Consider the following 20,153-nt stretch of genomic DNA (forward strand, 5'->3'; position numbering starts at 1 on the left):
TATATAAGAAAAATAAGAAAGAAACCTGATAACTGCCCCTCCACGCACAAAACACATTTAAAAGGATATCGGATGTTAGTCAGCCCAAGGCTTGGTTGAAAGAGAACATTTTCAGCTGGCACCTGAAGGTGTATAATGAGCCTCCCAGGGCAGAGCGTTCCACAAACTGCAGAAAAGGCCTGATCCTGTGTTGTCCTTCTGAAGTCCCGCTGCTGGCATGGTGCTCATGGTTGTAGGCGAAAGCGGGTGGCAAAACTGGCTTCCCACATTTCATAAAAGGAACTTTTGCTCCTGGTTTCCAAAAGCTGCAATATGTTTTTGACCGGGCAGGGAGGAAGAAGGTGGCAAGCCAAGAGCCCTTTTCTACTGCCCAAAGCTGTGGGGTTGGAAGATGACAAAAGTTTATTTTAATTTAAAAAAACACTCACAATACACAACCCTCTTCTGTCCTCCAAGCCAGCTTTGCTCTCTAACTTCCCACCCTAAACCCAAAGCCAGGCATCTTGTTTACAATACAAAAAGGGGGGCTTTGTACTGGGCCCCCAGGCTTGAGGTACGACTCTATTGAGATTTGAGATTTGCAAGGGGTTATGTGTACGAGTGGGTGGGACGCAGGTGGCACTGTGGATTAAGCCACAGAGCCCAGGATTTGCCGATCAGAAGGTCGGCTGTTCAAATCCCCATGACGGGGTCCCTTTACCTTTATGTGTAAGAGATGCAGGCGCTTGGGCTACACCCCCACAGGAGACACGGCTGCTGTGCTTTGCCCCCCATCCAGCTAGGAGAGAATCGCTCTGCACCTTTTACTAGTCACCTGCCTTGAAGGGAGTTGAGCTCTGTCACTGCACCTCCTTATAATAATATATTATTTCTACCCCACCCATCTGGCTGGGTTTCCAACAGAAGGTTAAAAATACATTAAAAATAAAGGTAAAGGGACCCCTGACCATTAGGTTCAGTCGTGGACGACTCTGGGGTTGCGGCGCTCATCTCGCTTTATTGGCCGAGGGAGCCAGCGTACAGCTTCCAGGTCATGTGGCCAGCATGACTAAGCCGCTTCTGGCAAACCAGAGCAGCGCACGGAAACGCTGTTTACCTTCCTGCCGGAGCGGTACCTATTTATCTACTTGCACTTTGACGTACTTTCGAACTGCTAGGTTGGCAGGAGCAGGGACTGAGCAACTGGAGCTCACCCCGTCACAGGGATTCAAACCACCAGCCTTCTGATCGGCAAGCCCTAGGCTCTGTGGTTTAACCCACAGCACCACCCGTGTCCCCCCAAAAAATAAATACATTAAAACATCATTAAAAATATATTAAAACATCATTAAAAATATATTAAAACATAATAAAAAACTTCCCTAAACAGGGCTGCCTTCAGATGTCTTCTAAAAGTCTGGTAGTTGTTCTCTTTGACATGTGGTGGGAGGGCGTTCCACAGGGCGGGTGCCACCACCAAGAAGGCCCTCTGCCTGGTTCCCTGTTACTTGGCTTCTCACAGGGAGGCAACCGCCAGAAGGCCCTCAGCACTGGACCTCAGTGTCCGGGCAGAATGATCGGGGTGGAGATGCTCCTTCAGGACCAAGTCTGTTTAGGGCTTTCAAGGTCAGCACCAACACTTTGAACTGTGCCCGGAAACATACTTGGCCGCTGTGGGAAGGGACTCTGCCTTCAAAGAAGGGTAGGGTTCTCAAAGCCTTGCCTGCCCACATATCCCCCTGAAAAGTTGTTCCTGGTGACATGGAATCAGCCACCCTGAACGTTTTGGTTGGCCAGAGGAGACCCCCACCCTCTTGCTTGCTCACCTGTGCGACTTCCAGCCTCTCAGTTGCTGAGTTTGGAGTCCAACGTTTCGCTCTTGGTCTGTGGACCCAATTGGGAGAGACAGGAGGGTGAGTAAAGCAGCCCTACCATTTTACTGTTGACCCTGGATTCCACCTGGCAGCATCCCAGGAAGCAGTGGGGAGCCCCCGCCCTGGCTCCACTCCCTTCCCCCGCCCCCCCAAACCCAGGGGAGAGAGAAGCCGCTTCACCCATAGCCTAAGGACCTAAGAAGAACCTGATGGCTCGGGCCATGGGGCCATCTAGTCCAGCATTCTCTTCTCACATTGGCCAAATACCCGTAAGAAACTAAGACGGATAGACTGCCTCTGGACTTGGAGGTTCTGCAAGAGCATAGGAAGAGGCTGCTACATCAGGCCAATGGCCCATCTTTTCAAGCCATCCAAGTTGGTAGCCATCCCTGTCTCCTGTGGCAGGGAGTTCCACAGTTTATGAACTGTGTGAAGAAGCACTTTCCATGCTGCCTAGGTTTTTGATGGAGCTGGGCCTCTAGAGAAGCTGTAGGGAAGGGTTGTGGCGAGATGAAGCCCTTGAGGCTACTCCAGAGGGAGAGCTGGCTGCAGGTGGCAGGTAAGCAGATTCTGGATAAATAGGAGGCTGGAGAGCAGGGCCTCAGCAAAGGATCCACGGCCTCCAAGCCTGGACGCCAGGCGAAAGGGGAGATGGCAGTTCATTCCCAGCGAAGCCGGTGGCGCGAAGGCAGGGAAGTGGAGGCCAGCGGGGACCTTGCTTACCTGAGATGCAGGTGACTTGCACAGACGCTTGCAAAGCGCTCCCCTCACCTGCAAAAAACATACAGTGACTCCTGAGGCCATCAGAGGAACATGCGAGAGTCCTGGCCATGAACACCCTCTGTTAGGGAGTTTTTGCAGTATAAACCAGCATCCCTTTCACCTCTCCATTTGCATGCCTTGTTCTGGGGGGTCATCGGTCCAAAGCGACAGTTTCCATCACCATTTTTGTGGTTGTTGTATGGAAGTGAGAGCTGGACCATAAAGAAGGCTGATCACCGAAGAATGGATGCTTTTGAATTCTGGTGCTGGAGGAGACTCTTGAGAGTCCCATGGACTGCAAGAAGATCAAGCCTCTCCATTCTGAAGGAAATGAGCCCTGAGTGCTCACTGGAAGGACAGATCCTGAAGCTGAGGCTCCAAGACTTTGGCCACCTCATGAGAAGAGAAGACTCCCTGGAAAAGACCCTGATTTTGGGAAAGATGGAGGGCACAAGGAGAAGGGGACGACAGAGGACGAGATGGTGGGACAGTGTTCTCGAAGTGACCAGCATGAGTTTCACAAGACAGGAGGGCCTGGCGTGCTCTGGTCCAGGGGGTCAGGAAAAGGCGGACACGACTAAACGACTAAACAACAACAAAGTTGTTTTCAAAGTTCTCACCTGCCCTGGGGAGTGAATGATTGGCCACAAAGTTTTTTTTAAAAGGAGCAAAATCAACTGGGTGGTGTTCGAAGCCAGCAACCTGCCTGAAGAGACCACTTGTGGGTCACACCCCCTGCCCCAGAGATGTAGAACAGGCATAGGCAAACTCGGCCCTCCAGATGTTTTGAGTACAACTCCCATCATCCCTGACCACTGGTCCTGTTAGCTAGGGATGATGGGAGTTGTAGTCCCAAAACATCTGGAGGGCCGAGTTTGCCTTTGCCTGATGTAGAAGAAGCTTTTCCCCCTAAGTGCATCACCCACCCCCACTGTGGGTCTTGGTGATCCCTCTCTCCTCTGGGCAATGCAGTCAGAAGCCCCTCATACCTTTGTGCTTGGAACAGCCTCCACATCACCCTCTCCAGGTCTCTGAGACCCTCCTGGTTGGAAAAAAGCAAAACAAAACACTGCCAATTTGGGGAGGGGGTGCTGCTTACCTTCTTGTCCATGAGGCAGCCAAAAATCAGAATGAAGACCCCCTGTAACAGAGAAGAATGTTGCTTAGTGAAGACCCTTCTGCGGTCTTAAACAAAATACCGGATTTTTCGCTCCATAAGACGCACCTAGTTTTTAGAGGAGGGAAACAAGAAAAAATATATTCTGAACGAAACAGTGGATGTACGATTTTTGTGGTTGATGCTGTGGCCACAGACATGGGATTGGACGGAGAGTTTGGGGTAGCCCAATGCAAAAATCCTGAGAATCCATGCGGATCCGTGCTTTGTAACCACATTTTTGCGCCATTGCGGCCTCAAGAAACAGTGGATGCGTGTGTTTTTTGGGTGCAGACTGTAGCCATGGACATGCTATGTGATCTGATGGTGAATTTGGGGTGACCTCCCAAATCTCCCTCTCTGCGCAGCACCTCTTCAGCGAAGCGGAGGAAAAACGGAAGAGGCTCCACCTTAACCTCACTGGGTTGTTGTGAGGTTGTTGTGTGATAGCCCTTGTTTAGCCCCCGAAGCAATTTGACAAACAGACAAGAGAACATTATTCTTGTTTTCCCTCTTCAGTCAGTCTTGGATTCCATCACTGCCCAAACCATGTGCCTCTATCTCTCCAAACGGCCAGATGATCCCTTGTTTTTCCTTGGGCTTTTTGTTAGAGAATGAAATCCAAGCACTAATGCCAGCTAAAATGCTTTTCCTGTTCACTTGCAAAATCAAGCTTTTGAAAAGAGGCTCTACAGAAATAAAAGATTCAGAATATTTTTTCTTGTTTTCCTCCTCTAAAAACTAGGTGCATCTTATGGTCAGGTGCGTCTTATAGAGAGAAAAATACAGTAGGTGCCGCTCAGTCGGGAAGGTAAACGGTGTTTCCGTGCGCTGCTCTGGTTCGCCAGAAGTGGCTTAGTCATGTTGGCCACATGACCCGGAAGCTGTACGCCGGCTCCCTCGGCCAATAAAGCGAGATGAGCGCCGCAACCCCAGAGTCAGTCACGACTGGACCTGATGGTCAGGGGTCCCTTTACCTTTACCTCCCAGTTACAGTGGTGCCCCGCAAGACGAATGCCTCGCAAGACGGAAAACTCGCTAGACGAAAGAGTTTTCCGTTTTGGAGGTGCTTCGCAAAACGAATTTCCTATGGGCTTGCTTCGCAAGACGAAAATGTCTTGCGAGTTCCTGCGGGTTTTTTTTCCTCCCCCTCTTTTTTCTAAGCCACTAAGCCGCTTATCCGCTTATCTGATAAGCCGCTAAAAGCCGCTAATAGCGCTAATCCGTTAATGGGCTTGCTTCGCAAGACGAAAAAACTGCTAGACGAAGAGACTTGCAGAATGGATTCTTTTCGTCTTGCGAGGCACCAGTATACCTTGCTTCTGAGCCAACCTGTGTGGCAGCACTCTGACTCCCAGTTACACAAACACACACAATTACCTTGGCCCTGCTTCACACCCACCTGGAGTGAATTCAGGATGGTAAACATGTAATGCGTGAATTGCGAGGCCTCCGTGGTCATGGTGATGACGCCCAGTCCCCACGTCAGCCCGAAGGCGGGCGTGAGGATGAGCAGGGCCTTGAAGATGCTGACCAGAGCCTTCCACTCCTCTCCCTGCGGCCCTTCGGACACCGAGGGCCTCATGAGTTTCAGCAGCACCACGAAGAGGATGAGCGCGTTGGCCGACACGACGGTCAGGACGGGGACGGAAAAGGCGTAGATGGCTTTGCTGCGGGAGGAGAGCCAGCAGACGGCCTGGTGGAGGTAGCCCCCCCGGGGGAGGAAGGCGGCCACCGTGGCCACGGCGATGGCAAAGGGGCACAGGTAGCCCAGGGAGACCATGGCAGGCAGGGCGGAGCGGGTGCTCAGCTGGTCGAAGACGAAGACCAGCTGATGAAAGAGCATCAGGGCCTGGACCAGCATCCAGAAGAACATGGCCAGGTAGCAGAAGTGGGTGAAGAAGGCGGCCGCCACGCACAGCTTGCTCTCGGGGTCGGATGCCATCCGAGAGGCGCCCAGGAACCAGAAGCTGGCCATCAGCAGAGACAGGGCGATGTTGACCAGCGTGGTGTAGCGGAAGTAAGCCACCTGGGAAACGGGAGAAGGCTGGTCAGGGTGAGAGGGGGCCAGGCCGGCCTCAGGGGGCCCTAGAATCGCAGATTTGTCAAGTTGGGAGGGACCCCCAAAGGTCATGTAGCCCAACCCCGCAACGTAGGAATCACACAGCTGAAGAATCCCTGATAGGTGGCCCTCCAACCTCCGCTTAAAAACCTCCAATGAAGGAGACTAGTGCTGTTTTTTTATTGTCTGTATTTTAATAGGTTTGTTTTTGAGGGTTAATATAGTAGACAGATAATAAAAGGATATATACAATTTTACAGTATGCAGAGAATAACATGAGTTGAGAAATCAGAGAGCGGAGCTGAGGGAAGTCTTGGGGGGAGGGGTTTTTTTTTAGGGGAGGGGGGGGAAAGGGGGAAAATAATGAAGATTATTTATTTTATAATTGTTATGTTGAAATTCTGTTGTTTAAATTTGCACAAGTCTCCTTGAGTCCCAGACTGTGAAAAAGGTGGGATATGATATGATATTATTAATTAATTAATTAATTATGCATTGCTATGCATTGCAGGAGCTTGGAGCAACTCCAGCTCCATGATTCTGTGATAATAAGTGGCTTGACTCACTTGTTTGAGTCACCCTGAGCAGCTGTGTTGCACCTCCCTTTAAAAAGGGACCTTGTGGTCCATTCGGACCTGGATTTTGCTGTGTATGAAACTCTTCATCTGGACCCCTTTAAGACCATAAGAACACAAGGAGCCTGGTGGATCAGGGCGATGACCCTTCTTTTCTCACAATGACCAAGCAAACGCCCCTTATGGGAAACTCACAAGCAGGATTTGAACACAAGAGCCCTCTTCCCTCCTGCAGCTCCCAGAAGCATTGCTACTTCTGATTGTGGAGGCAGAGCAGAGCCAGAAGCCATTGACCACCCTCTCCATGAATTCATCTAATCCTCTTTTAAAGCCACCCCCATCGTTCAGCCCGGACACTGAGGTCCAGAGCCGAGGGCCTTCTGGCGGGTCCCTCCCTGCGAGAAGCAAAGCTACAGGGAACCAGGCAGAGGGCCTTCTCGGTAGTGGCGCCCGCCCTGTGGAACTCCCTCCCACCAGATGTCAAAGAGAACAACAACTACCAGTCTTTTAGAAGACAACTGAAGGCAGCCCTGTTTAGGGAAGCTTTTAATGTTTAATAGACTATTGTATTTTAATATTCTGTTGAAAGCAGCCCAGAGTGGCTGGGGAGGCCCAGCCAGATGGGTGGGGTATAAATAATTTATTATTATTATTATTATTATTATTATTATTATTATTATTATTATTATTATTATTATTATTATTACAGTGGTACCTCTGGATGCGAATGGGATCCCTTCTGGAGCTATTACTATTATTATTATTATTATTATTATCCAAGTGCAGGGTGTTCCACAGATTAAGTCTGCACTGCATGGAGAAGGACTTTCTTTTATTCATCCTGAATAATCCAGCTTTTCTCCATCCACTATCTCCCTGCTATGCACGACTTTAAAAAAACATTCTACCATGCCTTTCCCCAGTGCCAGATTTACATATAAGCTAAACAAACTCTAGCTTAGGGCCCCACTCTCTTGGAGGCCCCAATTTTTTTTTAAAGGAAATAAACACTGGATGTACATTTCCAAAATATAAGATAAAAAACTAATAAAATAAAACTTACCTACAGCAACAGTGTTTTGTGCTGTGTAGGCTCCTATAATGTAAGTCAGACATAGGCAATCTTTGGCCCTCCAGATGTTTTGGCCTACAACTCCCATGATCCCTAGCTAAGAGGACCAATGGTCAGGGATGATGGGAATTGTAGTCCAAAACATCTGGAGGGCCGAAGGTCGCCTATGCCTGATGTAAGTCATGGGCCCTGCCTGCTCCCTCAAATATCACTGGTTTGCTCCTTTCTATATACAGGGTGCCGACATTCTGCATGGACTGGTTGCATGGCAACATGGGCAAATGGCTTGAGATACCTATGAGGTCCACAAATGACCATAGAGCATATATTCAGCACAAAAAACAGCGACAATTTGTTGTTGGCAAAGGACAGCTGGACATAGAAAGGGCCCCATTCCCTTCAGGAGCTGAGGGCCGCATGAAACCTAAATCCGGCCCTGCCTTTCCCCCCAACTCCAAATTCCTGAAGGGTGCAGCCTGCTTGTCTCTCACCTTGTTCTTCACCACCGAAGTCCAGACGAGGTAGTAGATGGCGAGGGTGGCGATGAGAGCCAGGATTGAGGCGCAGACCCCGAAGGTGCCCAGGAAGGTCAGGGCGAAGCTGTCTGGCACAGGATGGGCAGACATGAGAATGGAGAAGGAAGTAAGGTGGCGGCAGGTGCACTTGGTGGCGCTTTCGGCGCCGGAGGTCTGGCACCCCTCGGCTGACCAGCCGCCGACATTGCCGTGCAGGCTGTGGTCCCAGAACACACACTGCGCCACCCTCTCCTCGTCTTCCTCCTCCTGCCCTTTGCCGGTGCCGTTCCAGTGGCCAAAGGTCATCTCCACCTCCACCTGTGAGACGCTCCCGTTGGAAGCCGTGACGGAGTTGGACATCACTAAGCTGCCCAGCCTGGCCTTGGCGCCACGGCTGCCTGGCAGGATTCTGCCCAGCTTCTTCAGCACCAGGCTGGTGACGGTGACGTTCTGCCCGCAGCGCAGCAGCTCCTCCTCCTCAATGTGGACCCGGAGAGGGGGGACCGTGTCAAAGCCCTTGTTGAAGTCCTCAAACTCAGGGCCCATCTGGGCACTCTGGAGCTCAAGGTTGGGGAGCGTCAAGTTGTAGGGGCTGCCCGAGGGCGGCAGGAGGAGGCTGGCGAGGTTCTCGATGGACTGCAGGAGCCTAGAACCGGCCGACGGGCTCAGGGCTTCCACCGCAGACCACTCCGGCCCCGGGTCTACATCGAGCATCGTGTTGGCAGCAGCCAGCAAATTCTGAAAGCAGAAGGAGGCATTTCCTCATTAACCTTGGTCACGGTTAGTATTGTAGAAGCACTGGAAGGGACCCACAAGGCTCTTCTAGCCCAACCCCAGTAATGCAGGCATTGCAGCTAAACAATCCCTGGCCGATGGCCAAGTCTTGCAGTGAGAAGTGGTCAAGGAATCAGTGAGCGGACATTTCTTGGGGTGAGGCTGGGTGCTCATCAACAGCCTCCCTCTCTCCCTCCCTATTCCAGCGTGCCCCACTGAGACGACTGCCTCCTTAGGTATGTATTTATTTCACAAAATCTATAAACAGCATAAGGGACGTGGGTGGCACTGTGGTCTAAACCACAGAGCCTAGGACTTGCCGATCAGAAGGTCGGCGGTTTGAATCTCCGTGACGGGGTGAGCTCTCGTTGCTCAGTCCCTGCTCCTGCCAACCTAGCAGTTCAAAAGCACGTCAAAGTGCAAGTAGATAAATAGGTACCACTCTGGCGGGAAGGTAAACGGCGTTTCCGTGCGCTGCTCTGGTTCGCCAGAAGCGGCTTAGTCATGCTAGCCTCATGACCCGGAAGCTGTACACCGTCTCCCTCGGCTAATAAAGCGAGATGAGCGCCACAACCCCAGAGTCAGCCACGACTGGACCTAATGGATAGGGGTCCCTTTACCTTTACCTTTATAAACAGTATGATTGTTATCGTTCTCCAAAGCAATGACTCTTTTCCGAACTTAAAAATGGAAAGCGTAAAGCTGGTGGTCAACAAAAGAGGTTCAAAGACTCTCTCAAGGCAAATCTAAAAAAATGTAGTATAAACAGCAACAATTGGGAAACACTGGCCTGCGAGCGCTCCAGTTGGAGAACAGCCTTGCCCAAAGGTGTCATAGGCTTTGAAGACACTCGAACTCAGGACACAAGGGAGAAGTGTGCCAAGAGGAAGGCATACTTGGCAAACCCTCACCATGATCAACTCCTGCCCAGAAACCAATGTCCCCACTGTGGAAGGACATGTGGATCCAGAATTGGCCTCCACAGCCACTTACGGACTCACTTTTAAAACCCTATTTATGGAAGACAATCTTACTCGGCTACGACTGATTGCCAAAGAAGAAGAAAACAAACAAACAAACAAACATGAAAGCGCTTTACAAGCAAGATAAAACAGTGTTATCAACAAGATAACGAACAAAATTAACGAACAATAATTTAAAACGTTCAAAAAGTTAAGGAAACGACAGATGCAATACAGATAAAACTCACTCCAGCTTTCTAAACATCTGGGTAGGCTAAACAAGAATGTTCTTAGCAGTTGCCTAAGAGAGTTCAAGGAAGACAGTTGCCTGATATCAACAGGCAGAGAGTTCCAAAGTTTAGGTGCTGCCACACTAAATGTTCTTACGAATGCATAATAATAATAATAATAATAATAATAATAATAATAATAATAATTAGCCAGCCCCTCTGAATGTGGCACCTGTAATCATGCCAAGTCCAGCGATTGGTCTAGCAGATGTATGTAGGAAAGGTTATTTCATTGGAAAAGTTAAGGACTTTATATCCCCACAGTAACATATTGAACTTGGCCGAGTAGCCAATCAGCAGTCAGTGCAGATATAATAATATAATAATAATTTATTATTTATACCCCGCCCATCTGGCTGAGTTTCCCCAGCCACTCTGGGCGGCTCCCAATTGAGTGTTAAAAACAATACAGCATTAAATATTAAAAACTTCCCTAAACAGGGCTGCCTTCAGATGTCTTTTAAACATAGGATAGCTGCTTATTTCCTTCACATCTGAAGGGAGGGCGTTCCACAGGGCAGGTGCCACCACTGAGAAGGCCCTCTGTCTGTTTCCCTGTAGCCTCGCTTCTCGCAATGAGGGAACCGCCAGAAGGCCCTCAGTGCTGGACCTCAGTGTCCGGGCAGAACGATGGGGGTGGAGACGCTCCTTCAGGTATACTGAGGCTGTTTAGGGCTTCAAAGGTCAGCACCAACACTTTGAATTGTGCTCTGAAACGTACTGGGAGCCAATGCAGGTCTTTCAAGACTGGTGTTATGTGATCTCGGTGGCCGCTCCCAGTCACCAGTCTAGCTGCCGCATTCTGGATTAATTGCAGTTTCCCGGTCACCTTCAAAGGTAGCCCCACATAGAGCGCATGGCAGTAGTCCAAGCGGGAGATAACTAGAGCATGCACCACTCTGGCCAGACAGATCCCTGAGGACAGGGGTTGCGATGCTGACAAGGCCTCCCTCCTACCAGCAATTCTGCTGCAGCATCGTGCACTAATTCCAGCTTCCGGATCAAGCCCCAGGATAAGCCCTCCACCGAGTGCTTTGCAGGAATCCCGCCCTGAAGTCCTTCCCTCCCTGGGTGCTGCTACTCACAGACACAACGCTGCTCTCCAGGCGCATCTGGGCTCCCAGAGCCACCTCCGAGATGATGTCCATTGTGTCGAGAGCAGCCAGGAGGTCCCGGGGGTTTCTGCCCTGGATGTTCCCGGACTCCGCCTCCGCCTTCAGCCAGTCTATCATCCAAGGGACCTCCGTTTGGGGGCTGCCCAGCCCTGCCTGCAGCAGCTGCACACAAACAGAGCAGGGAGAATATTAGACTGAAGGCGGCTTCCTATGGAACTCATTGCCACTGGATGCCACAATACCCACTGGCTGTTAAAAAAATACAAGCTGGAACATGTGCAGAGTTGGGCGGTCAAGAACATAAAGGTTCTCCAAACCGAGCCTTATTGAAGGAGTTGTGGATGTTTTGCCTGGAGAAGAGGAGGCTGAAAGGAGATATTAGGGCCATCTTTAAATATCTGCAGGGCTGTCACACAGAAATCGCTTTGAGGTTTTATTTTTTCGTTTTATTACAAGCTCTACTGAAAAATAATTACCAAGCATAAACTGTTGCCAAACAGGACAAATGCATATTCAGATGTTTAAATCCTTGTATATAATAATAATAATAATAATAATAATAATAATAATATTTACACCCCACCCATCTGGCTGCTGGGTTCCCCCAGCCACTCTGGGCGGCTTGCAGCATATCTAAAAAACATAATTAAAACATCAAGCATAAAAAAATTAATCATCCACATGGCATCAAAACAGACTTGGGAAATCTTTTACATTACAGATTAAGCTCACATTATTAATATTGTTAATTAAATTTACGTCCACAGGGTGTACTCCAGTCTACAGTGTTAAAATTATTTCTCCATAGTTGCTGTTGTGACTGAGACACAGAGGAGATTAGGGTTAATGAACGATATAGATCAAGACCGTACAGAGTGAAACCTGTCTGTCTTTGTTATTCTTGAGTTAAGCATTTAAGTGTTAAATGTCAAATATCTTGGGTCCAAGTTCCCAATGGGGGGGGGGCATTTCCACCCCAGTTGGAAGCAACTATTTGTCTCATGGCTGCCATAAAAAGTAAGACCAACCCTTTAGGCTCAATGTTGGGAAGCAGTATAAGGAGTCTCTATAGGAGTATATTGTATTTTAAAATGGGGTTTCAGAGTTTTTAGGGGTTTTTGAACGTCTTATGTAGATTTTTCAATTTCATTGTTCTGTATGGGACAATGACAATAAAGATAATGTATCGTATCGTATCGTATCGATATCGTTTCCCATTGATAGCAGAGCTAACATGGGAACAGGTACAAGAATTTGGCCCATAATGATGGCAGACCAAATTTATGGAATATGCAGAGATGGCGAGACTGACGGGAAAGATCAGGAACCAGGAAGATCAAGTACAGAAGAGGAAGAAGAGGAAGAGGAAGAGGAAGAGGAAGAGGAAGAGGAAGAGGAAGAAGAAGAAGAAGAAGAAGAAGAAGAAGAAGAAGAAGAAGAGTAGTAGTTTGGATTTGATATCCCACCTTTCACTCCCCTTCAGGAGTCTCAAAGTGGCTCACATTCCCTTCCTCCCCCACAACAAACACTCTGTGAGGTTTGTTACCAAGTTAGTTACCAAGTTACCAAGTTAGTTACCAAGAACTAACTTAGTTGGTCTTTAAGGTGCTACTGGAAGGAATTTTTTCCAAGGTCACCCAGCAGCTGCAGGTGGAGGAGCGGAGACGCGAACCTGGTTCCCCAGATTACGAGACTACCGCTCTTAACCACAACACCACACAGTCATACCTCGGGTTGAATGTGCTTCGTGATGAGCACATTCGAGTTGCGCTCCGTGGCAACCGGAAGTAACGGAGCTCGTTACTTCCAGGTTTCGCCGCTTGCGCATGCGCAGATGCTCAAAATGACATCACACGCATGAGCAGAAGCGCCAAATCGTGACCCACGCACGCGCAGACGCAGGTTACGTTTGCTTCTAGATGCGAACGGGGCTCCACAGTGTTTGCAACCAGCCTCTGTGCATGCCCGGATTGCAATTCGGTGCTTCTGCACATGCACAAAGTGTGATTTAGCACTTCTGCATATGCGCGACCGCTAAAACCCGGAAGTAACCCGTTCTGGTGCTTCCGGGTTTTGGTGGTCCATAACCCAAAAAAACGCAACCTGAAGCGGCTGTAACCCAAGGTATGATGGTATATAAACTGTATATAGACTGTATATAGGTATGAGTGTATGCAGTATATATATAGAGAGAGAAGAATCCAGCCCTTACCTGGGCCTCGTGCAACCCAGACAGCAGTCGGTGATCCGTGCAGCTGTCTTGGACATTTTCCCAGGTCCCTCCAGGAGAGCAGGACCGCAGCATCTTTCCATCGGTCCCCTCGGGACACAGCTGCTCAGCCACCTGCCCTGCCTTCGTGGCATCCCACCTGCCTGTAGAGTTATCGCCGGGGCAGAAGCGATCTCCAGCTATGGCACAAGAAACACACATGCACAGGCAGCCTTCATGGAACACGTCCAGCTCTCAATGGAGCGCCGGAAAGGCACCGACTCTCTGGACGCCAGTTTCCCAGTCTCCCCGTTACCTTGGATCGGGCCCACCGACACTGTGGTCTGCACGGTTCCAAGGCGGTCGCTTTCAAATGTGCACTGGTAGGTGGTGTCACCGCTGGGGCAGGAACTCAGGGCGAGGAAGTGGCAGAGCGGGTCTCCGTTGCCCCCCAGGCGAACTGCGGAGAGAGAGGGGGCAAGATGCTCTCTTTTTTTTATATAAAATTTTTATTGGGTTTTCACATTTTATATAGACATACACACACACACATAGAAAGACAAAGTCAAAACATGTATAATTTCATACCCTTACTTTCTTTACCTTCTTTCCTTGACTTCCCCCACCCCCCCTTCCTACATCCCAATTTCGTTAATTAACCCAGCAAGTTCTTTTCCCTCATCCTTAAAATATTGTTGTTATTTTTAAGCTTAACTCTTTTTACTAGGCCGAATTTTACTTATCCAATTTTCTTATACACATTAAATCCTTTTTCTAAGGTTGACCTAAGTTCTCTTCCACGAATTTCTCCCTTTTTATATTAAACCAAAGATCATAATAACCAAATACAAAAGTCATAAATTTTTACAATTCTGCTCTCCCTCTCTACCCCGGTTTCTGTCCCTTCCCAAACCAATGTCCTCAAAAAACAATTCCTAGCCCGGATTCCTCACAGCCGAGGCCCTCAAGTCTCTGTTAGCCTCTCTCCGTCGGTTTTGTTGGTAGTCCTTTTTGTTGGCCCTCAAGTCTCGAAGGAGTTTTATCACAAGCACCTCATATTTTCTTTCCTCCAAATCAGTTAGAAACAGTTGCTGCCAAGGATCAGCTGGTCTCCCATGCTCAAACTTAAATAAGAAGTCCCAGTCATATTTATTTGTTCCTTTAAGTTCCAGTATTCCAGATACTCCAGGGGCTTCTTCCTTTTTCTTTCTCTCCTTTCGCAGATTTGTAATCCAATGATCTTCTTCTTTGTTTCCTGACAATATAGGCTTCTGCTTGATGTTTTCCACCTGAACTTCCTCTCCTCCTTCTTCTTTTCCCCCCAATTCCAAAGTTGTCTCTTCTGATTCAGCTGCAGATTTTTTTCCCGTCCAGTCCTTTGTGCCTTCAGCAGAGTTGCTTATTTTAGAGTTCAAGGTCGTAAGTTGTTTGTTCATAGCCATGCTCTGCTCTTGTAGAATTCCCACGAGAAAGAACATTCTTTCTATCTCTGCCAGTAATTTTCCTTCTGCAGCCATTGTAATGTCTCTGGTTGCCTCCAGGGGGATTCCAACTCCAATAGTTCTTTTCCAACAATCCGTTACTTTGTTATTCACAATCACTTTGTTTCCAACCAATTCAGTTCAAATGTAACACCTTTAATCCAGAGAGATATTAAATAGCACAGTTCTAAACTTTAACCGCCCGTTTGACAGCTCCTTTGACAGCTATCAAACTCTTTATTCTTTTTCCTCGGGCTCACACACAGGGCGCTCCCGGGTCCAGGGGGGGGGGGTTACACAAAAGCTTCTAAAATTCCTCTCTTTTCCTCTCCAGCACAAAAACTTCTTTTGTCAAATTCATGGAAGTAATCTTTTATCCAGCTCCAAAAGCACAATAATCTCTCCACCTTAGTGCTCCTCTCCTTGCTTTAGATCTTTTTGTAGGTGGGGGGGGGGTGCGGACTTCCCTTTGACACATCCCCCGGTCGTACCCAATTCAAAGATAAAATTTTAAAGTCCAAATTCCATTCTACTCACGGGTTATTTGTTTCAGTCCAAATTTTGGGAAGAAAGACAGCGCTCTCCGGCCATGGCTCGCGGCTTCACTCCACTGAAGTAGCGGTCTACTCACAGCACCACACCACTCTCCGTACCCTCTCCGTAGCCTTTAAAAAGGCTCTTCGTGGGTCGGGGGGCGCTTAAGGTGCCCACCGAGTCACCAAGTCTGCAGGCTTCTGCGCCTGCGGTTTCTAAGGGTCCCCGCGTCGCTGGCGCGGCAAGACCCGTCCTCAGCAGAGCCGATTCCCTCCGGAGCTCGGAGGGAATCCGCCATTAGCCGTTCGCGCTGTCCCGGAAGTCTCCGAGAGGGGGCAAGATGCTCAGGGCAGGGAGGAAGGGAAGAAGGAAGGGAAAGATCTGGCGGGGGGATGTCGGGGTGCAAATATCCAGAGTGTGGGGGTCAGGTGGGATTGCTATGAGCAATTACGAAATATGGAGCAAGCCATTGTGTCCACTATGAAAACATGGCGTTGACTGGGTTTGATTCATTGTCAATAGTTTCTGATCGAATCCCACAGGCCTCTCCACCTCTGCCATTTGCTTTCTCTACGCCTGACAGGCACGTATAAGCATTCTGGAACACAGGCCAGTTGCTTCACCAGACATCCTCAGTACATAAAAATAGTAGGTTACTCTGATGTAGTTTAATCTTTAGATAGATCTTAAGGGCCAGGAATCTTAAAAAGCAGAGGCTTCACTTTGCCAACAAAGGTCCGTATAGTGAAAGCTCTGGTTTTCCCAGTAGTGATGTAGGGAAGTGAGAGCTGGACTACAAAGAAGGCTGATTGCCGAAGAATGGATGCTTTGGAATTCTGGTGCTGGAGGAGATTCTTGAGAGTCCCATGGACTGCAAGAAGATCCAACCTCTCCACCCTGAAGGAAATCAGCCCTGAGTGCTCCCTGGAAGGACAGATCCTGAAGCTGAGGCTCCAAGACTTTGGCCACCTCAGGAAAAGAGAAGACTCCCTGGGAAAGACCCTGATGTTGGGAAAGATGGAGGGCACAAGGAGAAGGGGACGACGGAGGACGAGATGGTGGGACAGTGTTCTCAAAGCAACCAGCATGAGGGAGGCAGTGGAAGACAGAAGTGCCTGGCGTGCTCTGGTCCAGGGGGTCACGAAGAGGCGGACACGACTAAACAACTAAACAACTACAAATGCTGGCAATCCCAAGTGGGGAAGTTTCTGCTGCGCTCAGGTCCTGCTTGCTGGGCACCTGGCTGGCAACTCTGTGGGGAGGGAGTTCCTCAATTTGGGGGCCACCACCAAGGAGTTCCTCATCTGGGCCACACACATGCACAAACATCTGAGGGGGGAAGAACTACCAGGAGTTCCCCCTCTGCTATCTTAACACCCTCCTTCCGAGGTTGCATCACCCCACATGCACCCACAAGACCCCTGCGGTCAGCACAACTGGCACTACTTCCAGCACCACCTTATACCTGTTTCCCACTTGCAAGAACTTGGTTGCTTAGTGTGGCAGCACTTGCACTTTGGAACTCCCTGCCTCTAGAGTTCAAGCAGGGGTCTGAAAACATCTTTGTTTCAACTAGCCTTCCCAGACGCTGAGAAAGAGTTGTGAATCTTAATCTGCTTTAGTCTTTTAATTTTTGTATGTTTAAAGCATTGCATTTTTTTCTTGCTTTTTCCTTTTGCACACCACTTTGAGTTTTTGCTGTTGTTGTTGTTTGTTTACCATCAAACCGTGCATTAATTTTATGATAATAATAATACTAATAATAATAATAATAATTTTTATTTATACCCTGCTAACACCAATAAAATAAAATCACAGTAAAAACATAAGGGGGGAGGGAGGGGGAAAAACCAATTTAAAGTACAGGTTAAAATTGCAATTTAAAATGCAGTTTAATTTAAAATGCAATTTAAATAAAACACAATGCCCATCCCAAGCTGGCGGGCCTCACCAGCCGCTCCCTGCCCTCCCTCGCCCACCTGGGTCTGGGGCACCTGGGTTCCAGGATGCTCTCAGCTCTCCTCCTCTGTTCCGGACGCAGCACTGCAGAGTCAGGCCCTCAGGGGAGCTGCAGTTCATGGAGAGCTGCGAGCGTGTCTGGATGAGGTCCGCTTCCCCGAGGGGAACGATCACCTCCTTGGTCAGCTCATGCATGGCGTTTTCGTACAAGTAGCGGCAGATGTATTTTCCTGTAGGAGACACGTGTCAGAACTGGGAGCCAGAATCCGAGAACTGCGGAGTTGGAAGGGGGTTCCCCAAAGGGCATCTAGTCCAACCCCAGGCAGTGCAGGAACCACAGCTTTTGTGTTACAGGAAACACCCCCAATCGTTCAGTTTGTACAAACTCGACACACACACAGTTACACACTACATATGCGCTTCTGTTATAAATTCATAGAAAATCAACCATGCATTGGATTTGCAATTTTCTACTTTTATTTTACTCCATGAAGGAAGGACTACAAAATGGGGAAGGTTTGATACAGGCCAGCCATAATCCCTTGAGCATACCAGCACATCCACAGGAGCCCTGCCCAGTTGCTATGCCAACCCTGATGGTCCTAGACAGAAGACCATCAAGTTCACAAAGAACTTGCATATGGGAGTGGATTCAGCACAGACTGGGACAAAGGACAATGATCAGCTCTTCCCTCTGCGCACATGCGCAGAAGCGCTGTAGCACACTTCACGCATGCGCAGTAGCGCACTCTACTTACGGACTGTTCGCAGCCCGGAACGGATTGCGTTCGTAAGTAGAGGTACCACTGTAATTTCTATGGGAAAGCACGCCTTGGTTTTGGAACGGACTTTCCGAACGGATTATGTTTGAGAACCAAGGTACCACTGTATTGATTTTTTATTGATTATTGGGGGGGGGGAGCTGCCCCTGCCTCCCTCTGGGCTACACCCCTGCACAGACACATATTTAGACCGAAATCATTCTTTCCATAGAGAGAGGGAAGAGCGATACAGCACCAGCCCAGTCCGGGGAGACGGAGGAGAGCCTCAGCTCCACCTCAGAGCCGTTCTGCAGCAGAGTCACTTGCGTCCCGTTGAAGATTTCCTTGGCTCCCTGGGAGCTGAGCAGGTAGAACTTCACCTCCGTGGCTCCATCCTTCAGGCTGAAGGAGAGGGTCAGGTCTTGGTCAGCCCCGCCAGAGGCCACTTCCGGAGGCAGCTGCTGGCTGTCTGCAACTGGAAGGGACAGGATGTCAGTGTGGCACAGCTGTTAGTGTGTCGGACTAGGAGAGACCCGAGTTCGAATCCTCCCACTCAGCTAGGGAGCTTTCATTGGGCGACGCTGGGCCAGTCTCTGCTTCTCTCAGCCTAGCCCACCACCCAGGGGTGTTGGAGGGGGTAAGTTAGGAGAAAGAAGCATTCTGTTCCTCTCTCCCTCCCCTTTAATTAGCATTTAATTAGACCAGAGATTCTTAGAAGACTGGAGTAAATATACAAACTATTTGAAAAGCAATTATAGAAAAGAGATTACGCTAGCAGGACTGCAGGCAGTTCTGTAAGGAGGACTATTTGAAGTATTGCAAGAAAGACTATGAAGAGAACTATTAGTTAATGGTAATTAAGAGTAATAGAGAAATTAAGAAATGTGGAATAAGTGATGAAGAATGGAAAAGCATCAGAGATGGTTGATGGAAGTCTAAAATATTGTATTGTATAAGGTTATGTTAAATGATTGTTGGAAATGATATGTAAAAAAACCAATAAAAATGTGTGTGTGTGTGTGTGTGTGTGTGTGTATATATATATATATTACTATTATTATTAATTATCCATTTTATTAGTCCCTTTTTTTGCCACAACAACTCAAAGCCGCTTACAAATAAACACAAAACATAATGCTAAAACCAGCCTTAACAACGAAAGCAAAGAAAAAAATCTAACCATAATCGAGGCACTTATTTAGTTATTTATAAAGATGTTTATGTACCACTGTATCACAGAATTACATCACAGTGGTTTACAATAATAAAAAAAACAGGCAGTGGAATCATACAAAAGTAAAAAAACAAGTTAAAACCATTTAAAAGTGAAGAAGGGACATTGGTTAAGCATTGTGGAAGGATGTACTGCCCACAGAGGCCCTGTGGAATAGAAAGGTGGCGCTGTAGGTTAAACCACAGAGCCTTGGACTTGCTGATTAGAAGGTCAGCGGAGATTGGTTCGAGAATCTCGTTTCTTCCAGTGGAAGACAGGAGTGCCTGGCGTGCTCTGGTCCAGGGGGTCACGAAGACGTGGACACGACTAAATGACTAAACAACAACATATATAATGGGGTCCTATGCAGTGGCATAGCGTGGGGGGTGCAGGGGGGCCGGCCGCACCGGGTGCAACATCTGGGGGGGGACGCACTCGCAGCTCTCTGCCTCTACCTGGCTCACTCAGGGTTAGGGGGCGCAAATTACTTGCCTTGCCCCGGGTGCTGACCACCCACGCTACGCCACTGGTCCTATGTTCCCGGTCAGAAGTCCCTGTCAGCAATCCAGCTGCAGCATTCTGCCCCAGGTGGAGCTTCCAAGCCACACCCAAGGGCTGCCCCACCCAGGGCGCATGCCACACCGGGTGGGCTTTTGCGTACCTGTGGCCGCCTCCAGCAGCGGCAGGCAGTAGCCGGGGTCTTCAGAAGTCCAGCGGAGGCAGTCGCAAGGGGGTGTGAAGACGAAGGAGGCCGCGGCCTGGAAGAGACCCCCACACCCCTGGAAGCGAGAGCAGTCTCTGTCGCTGTACTGGTATCCGGGGAGACAGCGGCAAGTCCGGCTGTAGCCAAACGCCATCAT

At 48.9% G+C, this 20,153-nt stretch overlaps 1 protein-coding gene across 1 annotated transcript; it reads right to left on the reverse strand.

Annotated features, from left to right (window-relative positions):
* Window positions 1-1,804: 1,804 nt before the first annotated feature.
* Window positions 1,805-20,153, reverse strand: ADGRF3 (adhesion G protein-coupled receptor F3; the record flags this gene model as incomplete). The annotated part of the gene is made up of 11 exons (XM_081903871.1): window positions 1,805-1,863; window positions 2,577-2,624; window positions 3,715-3,756; window positions 5,174-5,800; window positions 7,972-8,733; window positions 11,107-11,298; window positions 13,349-13,545; window positions 13,662-13,805; window positions 17,340-17,549; window positions 18,337-18,555; window positions 19,955-20,153. The coding sequence occupies 11 exons, from the start codon at window positions 20,151-20,153 to the stop codon at window positions 1,825-1,827; spliced, it is 2,679 nt and encodes an 892-aa protein (XP_081759997.1). The 3' UTR covers window positions 1,805-1,824.

Source organism: Podarcis melisellensis (assembly GCF_964234715.1).
Source record: "Podarcis melisellensis genome assembly, chromosome: 3".
Taxonomy (NCBI): Eukaryota; Metazoa; Chordata; class Lepidosauria; order Squamata; family Lacertidae; genus Podarcis; species Podarcis melisellensis.